Below are 17,614 nucleotides of genomic sequence, written 5' to 3'. Positions count from 1 at the left end.
ATTCTTATAATAGAGTACCACACCAAACATTTGGTCGCAAACTAGAGAATTCCTCGCATTATGAAGATCAGAGCAACGGAATTCACTCCGGGCCATTATCAGAATACGACCATTATTAGAACAAATTTAAGAAATTCATAGATTTTATAGATTTCACGGTTAAAAAGTCGTTGAAAATCAAATACAAAGATCCGACATTAAGCAGATAGAAAATTTCGTGCGGTCCGCTTATTCGTTCCGTGGCTTAGTTGACTTAGCGTCTGGCACTATTTGCTAGAAGACATTGGTTCGAATCCGGTCGGATCGAAGGAATTTTTTTTTGTTGTATTAATAACTATAATAAACTAGTGGAGTCATTTCACAAAAATAATTGAATATCAATTTAATGCAAATTTCAATTTAATAAAGTTCATTTCTCAAATTGGTCCTACCCGGAATCGAGCCCAGAACCTCCTCATCCGGTGCTCGCAATGCAAACTCTTGGGTCACGTCGTCAATAATAAAAATTCCATGACTCTACGGAACGAATATACAACATAAACTATGTGATAACATCGTGAACAGTCCTTGAAGACGTATAAAGTCTTTTTTAGACCATATGAATCAGTATAGGGACTAATTAAGACTTAGGTTCCAAAAACTGAACCTTCGTTTTCTTATTAGGAGAGAGAGATCTTTTCCCAGCAGTGGGAAGTATTACATATAAAACTGCCTCCGTGGCCGTACGGTTACCATTCTGCTCTACCACGCTTTGGTCCTGGCTTCTATTCCTAGGTCGGGACAAGTATTTATATGGCGTTCATTAATATTTCTCATGTGTTTGGGTGCGGGCTATGTTTGCGTTTTTTTTTTAAGAAACAAAGCATTGATGCTTAACAGGAACTCTACGTGTTTTTGGTAGCGGTAGGGCTCCTTGTGAGAGAGTTCGTCCGGGAAAATACTGCCGCCTTACCCATTTCTGCCGCCAAACAGTAGAGTGAGCATTACTGCGCTCCAGTTTTGAAGAATAAGAGATGCTGGTGAAATTGCAGGCACAGTGGCAGTATCCCTCAGATATTTGTGTTTTAAAGCTCTGAATAGTATGGCAACTATGCTATGGACAGGCATGTCGCTTAAAACACAGGGCGCACGACGTCTTCGTCCGGTCACGTGTTATCATAAAAAAGTAATATGATAAAGGTCTTCTGACCCTCTTGAACGATAAGTACTAGGGTTGCAAAATTAGTATTAATCATTCACGTTTTTAATCTGATCTATGAAGCTGATAAGCTAATATTTCTGACAAATATTCCTTGTCTTCTCGTACGTTTTAACTTCTGGAATGTCGTGTAAGCGCATGATTAGGGCGCGTTTATTCAACACGAATTTCATCGAGCTTACGCCGCGCAGTGACCGCGTACTTCTAAGTGTCATAGCAAAATACGCACTATTTACTTAGCTTTTACGTTTTAACTTAATTAAGCGAGGCTGGCTTGTCTTTGGCCTACGTGGCGGTGACGCGACGACCGCACTGCGGCCGGGCGGCGTCCGCGCGATTGTATTATTCCGAGGAATATAAATGTTGTTGCCTAGTAAATAGGATTCAGATTTACCATTAATGTACGTAAAAGCGCGGAGATTCCTAAAAACTTAAATTTGTGACGTCACTAACCCTCATTGGGCCAACATGAATACAACAGTGGCTATCAGATACACACGTAGAAATAATTATAAATTAGTAAAATACACATACTAATTCAGTAAGTTTCTTTAGTTAAAAATGGTTATAGACTTATAAATCTTAAGAAAACTGGTATAATTAGGACTTATTAACGTACATATTTGAACTTCGTGACGTCATACGTAACATGTTATGTGCAATGTCCGGATTACCGGTTTTGGTAAAAAAAAGGTGATTATTATTAGTAATGTTTCCTTAAATTCAGAGGATTTTTTCCTAAATTGTCAGGAAATTGTAAGGCAATAAGGAACTTCATTTAGAACCAAGCGTTTACGGAACACAGTATAAATATACCTAGTCATTGTCATATATTTAGATGAACGCTAAAAAAAGGTTGAATTATTATAACAATGTAAATACGTACCACTGGCCACATATACCGGAAACGTTTAGTAGAAATCGCAAGTTGATCAATGTCATTATTATTTTAAATTCATTCATGTTCTGGTATATGCGACATCGGTTATATGGACACCATCATCATCAGCCTATCGCAGTCCATATGTAGGCCTCTCCCATTGTGTGCCACTTCGCCCAGTTCTCTGCTTGTCGCATCTCTTTGCTGCCAGCAGCCTTTCGCAGATCGCAGAAAGGTGAAAAGGTGCAGTAAAGGCATTCTATTTATATTGAGCTAGCTGGTGCCCGCGACCGCGTCCGAGTGTGTTCTGCATACAAACTTTCATGCCCTATTTTACCCCCTTTAAGACTTGTTTTTGTGACAAAAGTAATCTATGTCCTTTTCTTAGATTCCGTCTATCTCTATATCAAAATTCATTAATATTGGTTCAGCGGTTTATTTGTGAAAACAACAGACAAACGGAGTTACTTTGGCATTTATAATATTAGTTTGGATTATAGTTCTACGAAGAACATGGCGTCGGTCATGCGTAGCGATCATTATTTCCTTAATTTTTGGGGAGGCCGATGTCTAGTAAAGAACAGTTTCGAGGTTAATGACTGCCACTATTTACCGGTTTTGGGACGACAGAGTTCCTTTTAGTTTATTCATAGGTCATATCTATAAAATGAAAGTTTGTAAGTTTACCCCGTATGCGTTAATATTCATCCGATTGCGATGAAACTTTCGCAAGTTGATGAGCACACACTCCCAAAAGTTTCTGAGCTGTAAGAACCATTTTGAAATATCAGGTGGCCCAGTTATTTCAATAAAAGAGAAACACAGTTGCATTTAAGCTTAGTTGGCTTACCGTTTGGCACGATTTGCTAGGAGATGTCGGTTCGAATCCGGCCGTATCGAAGGAATTTATTAAGTGTTCGACTTTGTATTAATAATTTATTAAATTAATTAATACACAATTATTTAATTTTATAAAACAGAAACAGTTTTTTTGTTTCAGTGGAATTGCAACGCCGGGTAAAGCTAGTATGTATTTCACAAACTCAATGTATTTAGTTGACAGGTACAAAATAAGTTTAGTTTGAATGTGCCCTGCCGGGCCAAACATTGGGCCAAGCATATTGAAGGCATATTATTCAACAGACTAAACCCTGGTGTAACAATGGATTTAATAAGTCAGTAATTTAAACGCGGTGATAGTTAAGTAGGTCAATTTTAATGGTAATAAAATAATAATTTGAGTAACGTTTGAATAAATATATATACAAATCGATTCCTTACTTTCTTAAACTCGTATCTTATATAAAGAGTGATTATTCAGAAGATAGCAAAACTTTCTATTTATTTTAAATTTCTTATCAAGGGTGCTACTTTGGACCATTACTTTAAGAATAGATAAAAGCCAGTGCATAAATATAAAGGAAATGTGATATGAAATCAGCCTGCAAAATTGGTATATAAACAATCCATTTTTTGCATTTCAGTAACTTTGTGTTTTAAGAAACGAGTTTAAGAAAGTAAGGCGACAAAATGTCAAAAATTAGACGATAAAGTTAGGGATTTGTCATTTAAAAATTCGGACACTGTATAAGTACCTACCTACATTTTATTAGTCAATAAGATGTTTAATGTTTATTAAATAACATAAGGTTTTTTTCTCAGACCTTAGTACTTTTGGAAAAATATTGTAAATTTGCATACAGCAGCTCACGTACGCACTAAAGTATGATCACAATATTAGCTAGCTGGTAATATTTGTACTTTGTTATGTGTAGTGTAGTATATATAAAAATCTAATGTTGTTTTCAGTTTCTGCGTGGGCAGCGAAGGAGGAGCGTACGAGGGCCGTGGATGGGAAGTCATAGGCATCCACGCGCCGCAGGCCAATAACGTCAGCATCGGAATTTGCCTTATCGGAGATTGGAGGTGTAAGTTTTAAGCAAAATAACTGTGTAATTCGAAGTCGCACCCTTGGTGAAATAAGTCTGCATCTGCAAAATGACTACTTTTCAGGAAAGAAGTTTAAAGATTCGACAAAAGAACTGTCGCTAACTTTTTTATGCTCTAATAGAAGAGTTTATAATAGATATGGATTATATATCTACACATAATTTACTTCATATAGTTGGTATTATTTTTACAAGTTTCATGTGATTAAAGCAATTTTGACGTATGATCTGGGCATGCCCAATTTTCTGCTTTGAATCGATTTTTTACATCGTAATGGATCATATGCCTCTGAATCGATCAAAAGATCGGATCATATGCTCTTGAATCGATTTAATAAAAATGGCAGCTTTTTTGGCTTCAGTCGGTTACGCCTTTCAATTAGAGTGATACTAGCCAGTGAGAAAAGACATTAAAGTGGCGACAATCGCCAAATATTGTAGACTTATTGGTACTTAGATGTCGCGAAACTGCTTTTCTTGCAGACTTATATAAAATTGGGGTTCAGAAAGGGGTTGTTTTATTTAAATTAGGAATACGATCTACAGGGTTCGATTCGCCTTAATGTTGAATCGATTTACTAAAAAACGCATTGAAATAAATTGATACAATAAATAGTTAGATCGTATACGATTGAATCGTACTGTGCACATGTCGCTTAATTTTACCAAGGTTACGATTTTTACACGCATTTTCCACTAAGCAGCTAGTCGCAGAAGGCTGGCCGCGCGCGACTCTTATTATTTCAAACAAATCACCCACCGACTCTGAAGTAAAACAGAGTCGCGCGCAGCCAGCCGCCCACGGCTTGTCGTTTAGTTGAAAATAGCACTTAGTTGTAGACGTTGTGTCGTTGAAGAGAATAATTATTGAGAATATGAAAATGATTAAATTATTTGCAGGCCCAAAGGCCTGTACGATACATACATAGGACTTGTAATATACTAGAATTGTTCAATATGCTAAAACCAGGGCAATAAAAAAAATCACGGAAAGGTCCAAACGGACATAAGACTGCAGTAGTAATTAATATGTTTTAATTTATTGTAATTTATATTATTAATTAATAATAAATTGAACTTAACAAAAATTTATTCAATATAATAATTTGTAAATCTAATGTAGCGTAAATTGGAATGTTTCTTTGTATAATTAAAAATAAGGTATTTATTTACTTAACTTTTTAAATCCGGAAAAATAGTTTCATTTCCTACATCACGGAAAGGGTTACCTATCAGAAGTCCGAAATGACGTTTTCCAGAAATAACGTTTGCTCGAATTTTCATAACCTCGAAAGTAATTTTGAGAGGAAAATGTTTAAACCTAACTTAACCTAACCTAACCGAACCTAATCGTGTCTTTGCGATAAACATCCAACATATCCTGAAAGAACAACGGTTCTTTCAGTCGTTATAATTCGATTTTCGGGGTAATGAGAATTCGAACAAACGTTATTTTGGAAAACATTAGTTTGTGATAAGTTACTACGGAAAGTTTTCATAATACATAAAAAGCTATGAAAACTTAAATATAATTTTATAGACATCTTTGTATTCGTTTAGTTTAATGATGGACTTTCATTTCCAATTTGCGATCACTAAAGTTTTATAATATTTATTATAGAACTTACCTCAAATGAGTTAGTTTCATTACAAATTTTTATTGAAAACTTATGGATACCTGAATTATATTATGAATTCAAAAGTTCGTCCAGGGAAGTACTCCCACCTTACCAATTTCTGTCGCCTAGCAGTAACATGAGCATTATTGAGTTTCGGTTTTAATAAGGGTGTTACAGGTGAAATTACAGGCACGTGGGACGTATCAACTTGTATGTCTCAGTATGACGGGCGCAATGGTAGTGCCCCTCAAATCTTAGTGATTTTAAACTCTGAATGGCACTGCAATTGTTATGTACAGGTGTGTCGCTTAACACCAGGCGCAAGACTTATTCGTCACTTATTATCATAAAAAAAAACAACCTGTGGATAAGCTAGATTGTATTCGGTGTAAAAATAAAACTCGGTGTACGTAGGCATGTAAATTCTCTTATACAGTTTGCTTTATTTCTGTTTTCCTAACTTCCAGATGAACTACCACCACAAATCCAGCTAGAAACGACGAAAGCACTAATAGCCACAGGCTTGAAACGAGGCATCATCAGCCCCCATTACAAGTTGATCGGTCACAGTCAAGCCACGACCACGGAATGTCCTGGCACTGCTTTGCTGGACCACATTGCGACGTGGCCTCATTACGTACCTGGAAAAATTGACTTTTAGTAATAATATGTACCTATTAATATATTTGAAACTTTAAAAAAATCGAACTCTATAGTTTGCTAATCCGTTTTATTTTCATTGGAATTATTTATTCAAAGTATAGGAAGTTTTATTGAAGTCATTTAACGGAAAGTAAGTGAAATTCAGTGGCGAAAAGCGGATTTATACACAAATTTTCCACTCTTGCAAGTGGAATATTTTCTTCAAATTTGAATGAATACAAACTTGAATTTGAATATCTTAATTTTTATCTTGTTTAAGCAGCAATTTACTCTTCAAATTAAAGGTTTTTTTTTATATGAAATAATTAGTAGAATACGTTATCGATGTGCCATTGAAGAGCGAATACCAAAAAATTGCAATGGCTGTTGAATAATAGCTCGATGGCTAGCCACTTCTCTTGAGAGATAAGTTTAAAGAAATTAACATGCTTATACTAGCGTCACAGTACATTTATGAAAATGTAATATAAGTTAAGAGGAATAATAATTTCTTTTAGGAAATGAAACTATTTTTCCGGATTTAAATCGCGTATATTTGTTTTTTTCAAACAAACCGACGTTTCGGGCCCTTTACAGGTCCCATGGTCACGGTTGACTGAGGTGGTACAGTCTTCAACCAGTTATTAGTTTGAAAAAACAAATATACGCGATTTAAATCCGGAAAAATAGTTTCATTTCCTATGTGTAACAATCGGGAAAACCTAAGAACTTTAAGTAATTTCTTTGTCAAAAATAGTGACAGACATAAGATTAATACGAGGAATGAAAATAAAGTAGCTACCACAACCTCTTACAACAATATTACTTTAACCTTACATTGACTTTTCGTACCATAACGCGCTTAAAGTAAGCTTATTATAATGTTAAAACTATGATGTTTTATTGGCAGCTTAGTGACTATTCATTCACTCAGTTCGTACTATGACGCAGTAATATTGCTCTTATGTCAAATTTAGCAATCTTAAAATAGTTACACGGATGCAATGAAAACAATATTATTTTCAGTTTTATTGTCTTAATATTGAATTGAAAATTGTAACGATTAAAAGTTAAGTTGAATTTATTCATTTACATATCAACATTTCAACTTCAACATTTTGTTTTTTTTTTTTTAATTAATTTCTCGTTAAATTTTAATACGATGCGACATCGATGCGATGTTTATTTTGTAAAATTATGACAGCAACATCAGTATGCTCCTTGGCGACACTAACAATTGACACTAGACTATTATTCCGAATTCACAACGTGACAATCAAGACTAAGCTTGTTTGTTGTTTCTTCATGAAAATGCGGAAAAATAATTGAAAGCAACGTAATTTTAATACATTTCATTATTACATACTTTTCTTTTTTGGCAGTTACAATTGTTATTCTCTGAATGTAAATAATATTAAGTACTTTTATATTATACTACGATAGGACATTTCAGAACATCAAAAAAGAAAGAGATGGCTTTATACAGTTCATGTAGCGCTATTTCTTTCTTACTTTTAGTAAGGAATAGACAATGTTGGGAAATCATTCGTTCTTTCAATCACTTTAGCAATAATACATTACTTGGTTGACAGGTTCGTCATGGTACGAATATGAGTATTATTATAATACGCTTACTATACGCTTACTTTGAAATAAGATTGTTTTTTGAAAGGTTATGGTAGGCCGCCTGTTCTTGATAGTCGTCGTCACAAAGTTACAAATTCATTTAAGGGGCAATGTATACGCTTCTATAACAAGATTCTGGTTGAAATACAAAATTTTCCATTCACGAGGTTTAAAACTATAGAGAAACAAAAACTTCTTACTAAAGATTATTATACAAATACTTGGATGACAAAAATGTTGTTGGTTTTGTGTTTATTCTATTTCGGAATGATTCGCTGCTTTGCTGAAATCGGTGGCTCAAGTAGTGGTCAACAAATCAGTGTGGTATACAACTACGTCATCGCTTGCAGCAGACATTACGAAAAGCATCTTTGACTAGAACAGACGTGTTTTCGTTTTGTTTGGATTTATAGTGAAAGATCTTATAATATAATTTATAACAGTCACTTGAGTCTCATTTGGAAAATTCCCAAAGAATTGTATAACTATATATTTTGTTTTTATATTAAAAAAATTCAATATAAAATCAAATTACAAGCAACAAAAGATATTAATTAAGTAGGTTTGTAGAATTATTTAAATCGAAGTGAACTTTCTTCGTTATCGTTGGCGAGGTACCGGTGTCCACACTCGCTATGGAACCTCTCAATGCGCTAGTCACCTATGTTCAGCAGTGGACATCTTTCGGCTGAAATGATGACGGTGATGATAATGCTTGTAATTCTGGGGCCTAGACGTCCAACTTGAAATTTATTAACCTGACTTAATATACTAAAATCTATGTCAGAAATTGCATGTCACAACTACATGTGTTGTGACATACAACTACCGTGTAAGGAAAGTTTCAATTTTGCGATACTTCAATCGCCAGAATGTTAGCACTCGAGATTATCAACTAACGTGTTTATACTTCATATAACAAGTGTTTATGATGCTATCAAAAATAAGTACCTACTTACAAAAAGCCTTTTATAAGTGTTGCTTTGTAGAGATAAGCTTGATAAGTCGCCTTTAGGGTTGGCGCAAATACTACTTGATAACAATTTGTAAACAGAGGTGGGCAGTAGGTTTAAAACCCAATCCACCTGCCCGTGTTTTTACCCAAAGCGCCGTCAGGTTAAAACCTGAACGCTTGCCCATCTCTGTTTCTAATTGACAATTATTGCAACCAAAAGATAATATTGCGACTCACTCGAAATTACATCGAGAACATTCTCGCATGTTGTTGTGCAGTGATTTCTGGACTTCGTCGCACTTGACAACTAACATAGTATTATCATAGTATTTTGTAGGCAGGCAGGGTGGAGGTGGCTAGTGCAGTGAGGATTTCATCGCTGCACTAGGTTCCTTCGCGTTTGAATACCACTTTCCACTTAACATCCGGTGGGAGTGGAGTATTTTGCCTTTAATGTATAAAAAAAAAAAAAAAAAAAAAAATATCTCAAAATTGCGTTATATTAATAATTTATCTCCAAAATTTCACTATATTGAAGTGTCATTCATATACGACTTAATTTCAAAGTGACAGGACAACACTGTCGCTTTGAAACTAAATAGGTAATGAGACTATTTTTTTGAATTGAAATATTTGTTTTTTAACCGAAATTTCGGGAGACGACGGTTTGTTTGAAAAAACAAATATTCGCAATTTAAGTAGTTTAATTTCTTATGTGTAACCATCGCGAAAGCCTAAGAACTCGATAAATAGGTAATATGAATACAACTTAAAGCCATTTCCAGATAATAATATGTTAGTTGTCATGTGCGATATACCATTGTATGCGGTTTTAAACAGACAAACAGCAGGTATTCACACGATAGATTTTCATCCGTCTAAATGGCCGCAGCATTCATATAGCAATTACCCTGATTACACACGTTTATAGTGGATCCACGCTTTTTAGCACTTTTATACTGGCGTAGAAAACGCCAAGGGTTTCCCTCTCGGTGTAACAGAAGGTATTATTGGGTTCATCCACAGAGATATATCTAAATAGACAACACAAGTGTACACTTAACCGTGTAATAGACAACGTAAGTGTAAAGAGCTTTATTTATCTACATTAAAATAACAATAATTTAGCTTTAAATAATATTATCAAAAGTTATACCTACATGTAGATAAAAAAGGTAAGAGTCTCCGCATCAGCTGTTCAGACTTTATTTACCCTTTTTTGGTGGAGCTCGCTACATTTTGTATTAGTAGTTGTGTTACCTACCACAACCACTTAAAATAATAGTACTTTAGCCTTACATTGACTTTTCGTACCATGATGCATAAAGTAAGCTCATTATAATATTAAAACTGTGGTGTTTTATTGACAGCTATGTGACTATTCATTCACTCTTTCCTATTTTTAGTAAGGAATAGACAATACTGGGAAATAATTCGTTCTTTCAATCACTTTAGCAATAATATATTACTTGGTTGACAGGTTTGTCGTTGTACGAGTATAAGTAATATAATATTATAATAAGCTTCTTTTAAGCTTACATTGAAATAAGATTGTTTTTCGGAAGGTTATGGCGTGGCCTTCTGATTAGTTCCTATAAAATTAACACTAAAATATAACTCAAATTGTCATGATAATACCCGAGTCACATAAAATATTCAACTTCTAATTTGAAGTTTAGGTAGGGATGAACAGCACTTTTTTTATACACAGGAAAACGCATACCCCGCCGCGGGCAATGACATGGCGGAGTTATGTGGGACTCTCCTCCGTTGGTCCATCCGGCGATACAAGCTCGCCCGATGGATCCTCGGAGCCCTACCCGCTAAAAACCTGTGTATGGACCCTCACCCACCGGTGCCGACTCGTGGGATTCCGTTAAGACTCGCCACTCACACCGGTGAGGCATGAACAGCACTTACAACAAATACACAACAAAAAATAAAAAAAAATAGTGCCTTTACAAACTGCAAAACAACACAGTTTGACTTGATGAATAAACAGGAACGTTTCCTTCTACAGTTAAGTCATTTTGTAATCAAAATATGATTAATTTGTTTTTAAATTAATTATTATGATTTAGGATAATATTGGTAGCGCATAGTTATGCAATTAGAAATAGACCGTTTGTTACTAGCTTTGTACTGCTGTTTTCAGTCACTAATAAAATAAAATAAAATAAATATGCAAATATCGCATAATTCGTAATATATTGCGGCTTTAAAATTATGTGTGGTAATAAAATTAGTATTATAACGAAATGTAAACAGAAAAATGAATGTGTTGCTACCATGAAAATGTCACGACTTAGCGTAATGCCATTCTGGAAACTGACGCTGATCTTCAGTCGCATGTTCATACCTACGTTCCGGCGTCGGCCGACAAGAAGAAGATCAATAATGATATCAAACTAGTAAATATTTTCACAAAAATGAATATCATGGTAATAAAACATCATGATATTCATTAAATAAAAATTATCAATAAAAAAAAAGTCATTTACACTACTGATATAACTTATCGGGTGTTGACTTATTCTGTGGTGTAACATGATATTTCTATGCGTAGCAATATAGGGCTATTCAAGATAAAAGTGAATTGGCATTTACTAACAAATGCGTAACATCGTCGGCCAAATCGCCATTAACATCAGTAAGTGTGGTGTGTGTGTGTGTGTGTATTTTTTAAACGACTTCAAAAAAAGAAGGAGGTTCTCAATTCGACAATATGTTTTTTGTTGTATGTATGTTACGCAATAATTTTTGTGAACCGCATTTGTGAACGCATTTGTGAACCGATTTTGATGATTTTTTTTGTTGGTCCCATTTAGATTTGAAGAAAATACCATCCATATCCACCTCTATGGGTGGCAAAGTAGAGGATGAATGACTTTTGAGGTCGGTTTTTTAGTACTCTGTACTGAGATTATTTCAATTAAATACCTATTCTTATTTCGGAAAAATGTCCATGTTGTTAATACAATGAATATTTTACTTTTCTAATGTAAAGTAAATTATTCATTACAGACTATAGATATTAGTAAGACTCACATACACTAAATTACATTTTGAACTATCAAAGCACAGTCTTAAGACGATGAGTACCGTCAATTACGCTTCACTTTAAAGCGTTTTTAGCAAGATCTGTTCAACATGTGGCAGTGGAAAAAATGTATATTATTCTTCATGTTGTTGTTTCCAAAACACGATTTTATAATATTTTCTAGTTAAAAAAATGCAAAAAAAAACTTTAAAAAAAAATCGAAGTTACCTCGTATTCTACACTTTCAACAAATTTTGAAGAATAATGTATTATTATCCAATAGTGAAAGCCGCCGTTGTTTTATTTTTTCCATTTTAAACCTAATTTTGGAAATAAACCCATTTTTGAGACGAGCGCAAACTGTTGGTAGTTTCTTCTCTTTTATGCATACGAAAGTGATAACTGAGACACGTTGCTTGATGACCTATGTCGCCCGCATTACACCTAGCTAGCTAATTCATTTCATAATTGTAATATAGTAGGCGTGGCTTAAAACAGCAATCGCTCAAGGTCGTCGACGCTTTTCAGCGTCTTCACACACTTGACAAGTACGGCAACCCATTACCACAGAATTGGTCTGGCGTCCAGAAAGGAGCTGTTGACGCTGCCCCCTACCCTGCGAAACCTAATATAATAAAGAATATGTGTAACAACAAAAAAATAGATTACTTTTACCACGATCTAGTCTAGTAGTGCGTTATTATTATAAGTATAATAATAATATACAGTGCGTTATTATTATAAGTATAATAATAACGCACACAATCAACATAGCCCCGCACTAGAGACACCCGGGGTCGCGGGTGCCATGAACACATACATAGACAACCACAAATTACACCCAAACTCACGAGAGAAATAAATGTCGTCCATACAAATATTTCTCCCGGCCTGGGAATCGAACCTGGGACCTCAGCGTGACAGTCCGGCATGGTAACCATTTGGTCACGGAGGCAGCTGATTATAATGAAAATGATTGTCTAATTGAAAACTTGTAACCTTATGGAACAGTTGAAAACAGCCTACGCTTACTCTCTTCCATTCTACTATGTTGTGCCCGAAAGGGTCAATGATATGAGGTCTTTTACTATGTAACACCCTGTACACCATTGTGGAATGCAATTAAAGCATATTGAATACTATACTTTTGAAACCGTCTATGCGTGCCTCAACGCACATTCCCGATGCGGTAAGGCATAGTACAAAACAAAAAATAATAATTAGAATAATAAATAATAAATAACGCACACACTCAACATAGCCCCGCACTAGGAAAACCCTGTGTCGCGGGTGCCATGGACACACACATAGATAACCACAATTACACCCAAACTCACGAGACAAATAATTGTAGGCCATACAACTATTTCTCCCGGCCCGGGAATCGAACCTGGGACCTCTGCGTGGCAGTCCGGCATGGTATCCGTTCGGCTACGGAGGCAGTTCAAAAATATGGGATTGATCTAAAGAGAGGCTAGACGCGAACTAGATGTCGTGAAGGTATGCTTCGGCTGGGTCGCTTCAAATTGCATCGCAGCTAGGCAACGCGATGCATTGCAATTCCTTTGCAAATGAGCAATGCAACATAAACTACAAGATAAGGTTCCAGTTATACAAACAAAAAATTAAAAATAAGGAAAAGTAACACTTCGTATTGCCCGGACGGCACATGCTGTCGACAACAGGATACGCCGCGACCGCTGCTTTACTCTTTTCGTTAGAAGAAATACACATATATACTTATTGCATATGCAATTTATATAATGCGCCCAGATAGAGCACAGACAGACCCCGCCCGCCGCCGTTTGCTACATCATCTTTTCATTGGTATATACGATATATATACGAAAGTAAATAGACAAATAGATAGATATACATTTTATTGCTCACACATAAGAACAAAAACAGTACATAGACAGCTTAAAGCTATTATAGAGCGAAATCCATAGTGCGCCAATAGTAAAATTTGAATTGATAAAGATAGATGAAAATAAACATTAATTTTATTAAATAATAAATAACGATATACGAGTAGTTTACCTACATTATATTAGTATATATAAATATACCCGAATAAACTTATATCTACCAATGAATATACACGTTGCAGACTACATTCAGCACATGAGACTTTTTCAACTTATGTGTCAAGGCGACGGGCGCAGTGGCAATGCCCCTAAGATCTTTGCAATTTAAAGGTCTGAGTGGCACTGCAACTGTTATGGACAGGCGTGTCACTTACCATCAGGCGCACGACTTGTACGTCCCGTCACTTGATATTATAAATAAGAAAACCAAGTAATATAGAAATAATGTCCATGAACGGGTTAAGTTAATTAACTTCGAACTCAACTGAAGAAGGAAAAATACACAAAACCATGGTTCGTTGATCGTATGGTTTTTCCAGTTCATCGATAATAAAAAAAAGGTAGGATGTCGTGTCTTTGGTTCACGTCTATGGTTAATCAATAATAATACAAACTGAGTATAAACCTTTTATACGCAATCATACATTTGAATGTTATAAAACTTAAAAAAATCTTTTATAACTATGTAAGTATCCACGCAAATACAACGCTTCATTAAGAATTTTCTTCAATGGCCGGTGTTATGTATCCAAAAATAGTTTACAAAGTTGTTTTTTCTACATAACGAAACAATAAACAAAAACAGTTTCAGTCTTACTTCGTTCCTATAAGGTTTTTTTTACAGTAATTTATGTGATTATTGTACAGTCAAATACATTAGATATCTGACCCGATAACATACCCAAACCGACCTTTTGGTTCTGAGAGCCATCTTACGTATTGAACAAAGAAAAAATTAAAGCAATTTCAATTTTATCGAATAATCAATACAGTGGAGTGTTGCTTGAAAATGATCAACTTATTTTTAAAACCAATGCTAAATTTCGTTACTTAACATCCAAGTAAATTGGTCGAGCGGCTTGTTGTATGACTGCCACTTACAATTTTCGTGGTTCGATTCTACGAGCACTATTATGTTTTATCGTTATATTTTTAACAGCATTGTTTCACTTGTCAATGCTAGCGGTGACAAATCGCAATATTTGCTCACTACAAATTACCTAAAATTACAAATTACCCGCCCTACGCTTTATTAATAATATCTACCCAAGATATTATTAATAAAGCGTAGGGTGGGTATGGATCTTAGAAAATATGGATAGATTAACAAATCCCGAAATCACTCTGAAGTTTGCATACGATCGTGTCTTCTTCTATGATTACGCATTGTTCTGTGTTTCATTCCCATTTATCTATTCAGTTTTAACTTTCAAAGTTTTCTTTCTTGTTTTAATAATATGCCGCACTTAACGAAATTATTAAAATTAGAAATTATTTTTTATGAACATGACTAAGGGTCGTATTCTAGAACTCTACTCAATGCTCAAGTCAGGATTGCACTGGAAACACAAGCACTGGAATACGACCCTAATGGCAGGGACTTGAGTATGATTTCGAGTGCTTTAAACCATACTCAAATCCTGACTTGAGCATTGAGTAGAGTTCTAGAGTATGACCCTTAGATATTCCTTATACCTATCCTGAGGTTAAAAAAAACTATATTATATAATCATAGCCAAATAATATTTTATTTTTAATGTGGCTCGAACCATGCTTGCCTCAACTTGCAAAGCAATGCATAAACCGCTAGGCCACGACGAAGTAAGAACTATACGTTAAAGATCAAATTGGCTTAAAAACTTTCTTACAATGTCATTAACGATTGAGACGACCAGGGAGTCACACCAAAATAAATTTTACGGCTCACAAGTTAAAGATTAAGTTTGTTTAACAATTTCCTCCACATTTTTGTGCTCAGTACCAAAAGGTCGACAAAGTCTATTGGGGGGTCGGGTAATTGTGAATATGACTGTACATGACACGATGCCCAAAACGAAAACCAGTTTCCGTAGCTGCTAATTATTGATATCTACGAAATAAATGCGAAAATTTGTGTGTCTGTTACTAAATCACGCCGAAATGGTTATATCATGTGAAATTAGTTTGAATTAAAAGTTGTGAATTATGTAGTATATAACCGAGATAAATCGTAGTATAAAGGCCTTAAAAATTACACTACTCTGTGATACTTCCTTTACTGTTCTGTGCTGTCAATGTAATTTTTAATGGGCAATAAAGAATATTTCATTCATTCACTCATTCATTCGTTCGTTGGTTCATTCATTCATTCACTCACCCGTTCATTCGTTCGTTAGTTCAATAAAGCTTTATAGCAGCAGAGCTCCTTGTGAAAGAATTCGTAAAGAGAAGTACTGCTGCGTGGTAAACCTGCTCTGCTGCCTAGCTATGTCTGCCTAGTTATGTGAGAATCAATGCGTCCTGGTTTTGAAGGGTAAGGCCACAAATTCGCAGCGGTGGTGATGCGTTCAACGGGGCGTTCAAGGGTTACGCGTTCCGTATTTCGTCAACACACAATGCCTGTAGATTATATCTTGTGTTGAATACGTCCAACACAAGACATAGGAAATGTAAAGAGATTGTGCGTGTGTTTTGTTGACAAAATACGAAACACACGAGACAAAATACGTGCAAACTTTAAACGCCCCGCTGAACGCACCACCACCGTTGCACATTTGCGGTCTAAAGGTCCTGGTGATATTACGGGCACATGGAACTTGTCATCTTGTGTCAGAATGTGACAGGAGCACTGCAGATCCCTGCCGATACAGATGCCCCTCAGATCTTTGCGATTTAAAGCTTTGAGCGGTACTGCAACTGCTAAGGACAAGCGTGTCGCTTACCACCAGGTGCACAGCTAAAATAAACGCTAGTTTAATATACGTACATAAGTACCATTGTAGATTTATGAAGCGAAGAACCGTGGTGGAAGTCACAAGGTAATGGAAGCGTATACCCAGCAGTGGAAGAAGCCAGGCAATGTATGATGATTTGTTATTGTAAATAATAAAATAGTTATGAACTTTGATCTCCTGACACATGTTTTTTACTGATAGCTTTTTAGTGAAGTTGTTTTTCCTTTTGTTTTTTTCTATTAATTGGCCGCAACTTCTGAGAAACTGTGTTTAATGCTCGCAAGATTATCGTAAGTCATTTTCTACACTTAAACTAGTTACAGAGTTCAAGTACGTCACTTAACTAAAGTCTAGTCTGAAGCTTGGGGTAGGTCTACTAAAAACAATCCTCGTGTGCCTGTCTCTGAAGTTGCAAAGCCTTAGAGACAGACAGACCGGCGCGACGAAGATGGCTTCACAAGAGAGAAAGAAGAAGCCAACCAGCCGTAACCTGTATGCACAGGATCGTCGATCGATCTATCGAGTTGTAGTAGAGCTCCTTGTGAAAGAGTTCGTCCAGGGAAGTACTGCCACCATACCTATTTCTGCCGTCAAGCAGTAATGTGAGCATTATTCCGTTTCGGTTTTAAAGGGTAAGGGTACTGCTGAAGTTACAGGCACATGGAACTTTTTAACTTACGTCTCATAGTGATTGATAAAGATAAACAAATAAAACATTAATTTATCAAATAATAAATATACCTAAATAAACTTATACTTAATTAAATTTTTATTGAATTGATATTCAATTATTTTTTTGTTAAATTACTCCACTAGTTTGTTATATATATTCGGTCGGATCGAAGGAATTTTTTCTAAGTGTTTTTTCTGAGTGTTCGATCTTTGTATTAATAATTATAACAAA

General features: G+C 35.4%; 2 protein-coding genes across 2 annotated transcripts in view; both read left to right on the top strand.

Annotated features, from left to right (window-relative positions):
- The first annotated feature begins 2,187 nt into the window (after nucleotides 1-2,187).
- LOC113225909 (peptidoglycan-recognition protein LB-like) lies at nucleotides 2,188-6,432 on the top strand. Its single transcript, XM_026458376.1, has 3 exons — nucleotides 2,188-2,321; nucleotides 3,888-4,006; nucleotides 6,114-6,432. Exons 1-3 carry the CDS (start codon nucleotides 2,188-2,190, stop codon nucleotides 6,305-6,307), a joined length of 447 nt encoding a protein of 148 aa, XP_026314161.1. The 3' UTR covers nucleotides 6,308-6,432.
- Nucleotides 6,433-10,610: 4,178 nt separating this feature from the next.
- Nucleotides 10,611-17,614, top strand: part of LOC113225908 (peptidoglycan-recognition protein LB-like) — an 18,402-nt gene continuing 11,398 nt past the window's right edge. Inside the window, exon 1 of the mRNA XM_026458375.1 lies at nucleotides 10,611-10,767. Coding sequence (XP_026314160.1) covers nucleotides 10,611-10,767 — 157 coding nt within the window. The remainder of the gene's footprint in view (nucleotides 10,768-17,614) is intronic.

The sequence above is a fragment of the Hyposmocoma kahamanoa genome, unplaced genomic scaffold, assembly GCF_003589595.1.
Source record: "Hyposmocoma kahamanoa isolate Upper Pololo Valley unplaced genomic scaffold, ASM358959v1 180, whole genome shotgun sequence".
NCBI lineage: Eukaryota > Metazoa > Arthropoda > Insecta > Lepidoptera > Cosmopterigidae > Hyposmocoma > Hyposmocoma kahamanoa.
The sequence above is the reverse complement of the archived record's forward strand: the minus strand, read 5'-3'. Positions and strand labels throughout refer to the sequence as shown.

What these genes read in the sequence shown, in the direction of transcription:
- LOC113225909 (XM_026458376.1), top strand. Translation starts at nt 2,188, where the DNA reads ATGGACACCATCATCATCAGCCTATCGCAGTCCATATGTAGGCCTCTC. An exon ending in GATCGCAGAAAGGTGAAAAG is followed by an intron (nt 2,322 to 3,887) that starts GTGCAGTAAAGG and finishes TGTTGTTTTCAG; the next exon opens with TTTCTGCGTGGGCAGCGAAG. An exon ending in CCTTATCGGAGATTGGAGGT is followed by an intron (nt 4,007 to 6,113) that starts GTAAGTTTTAAG and finishes CCTAACTTCCAG; the next exon opens with ATGAACTACCACCACAAATC.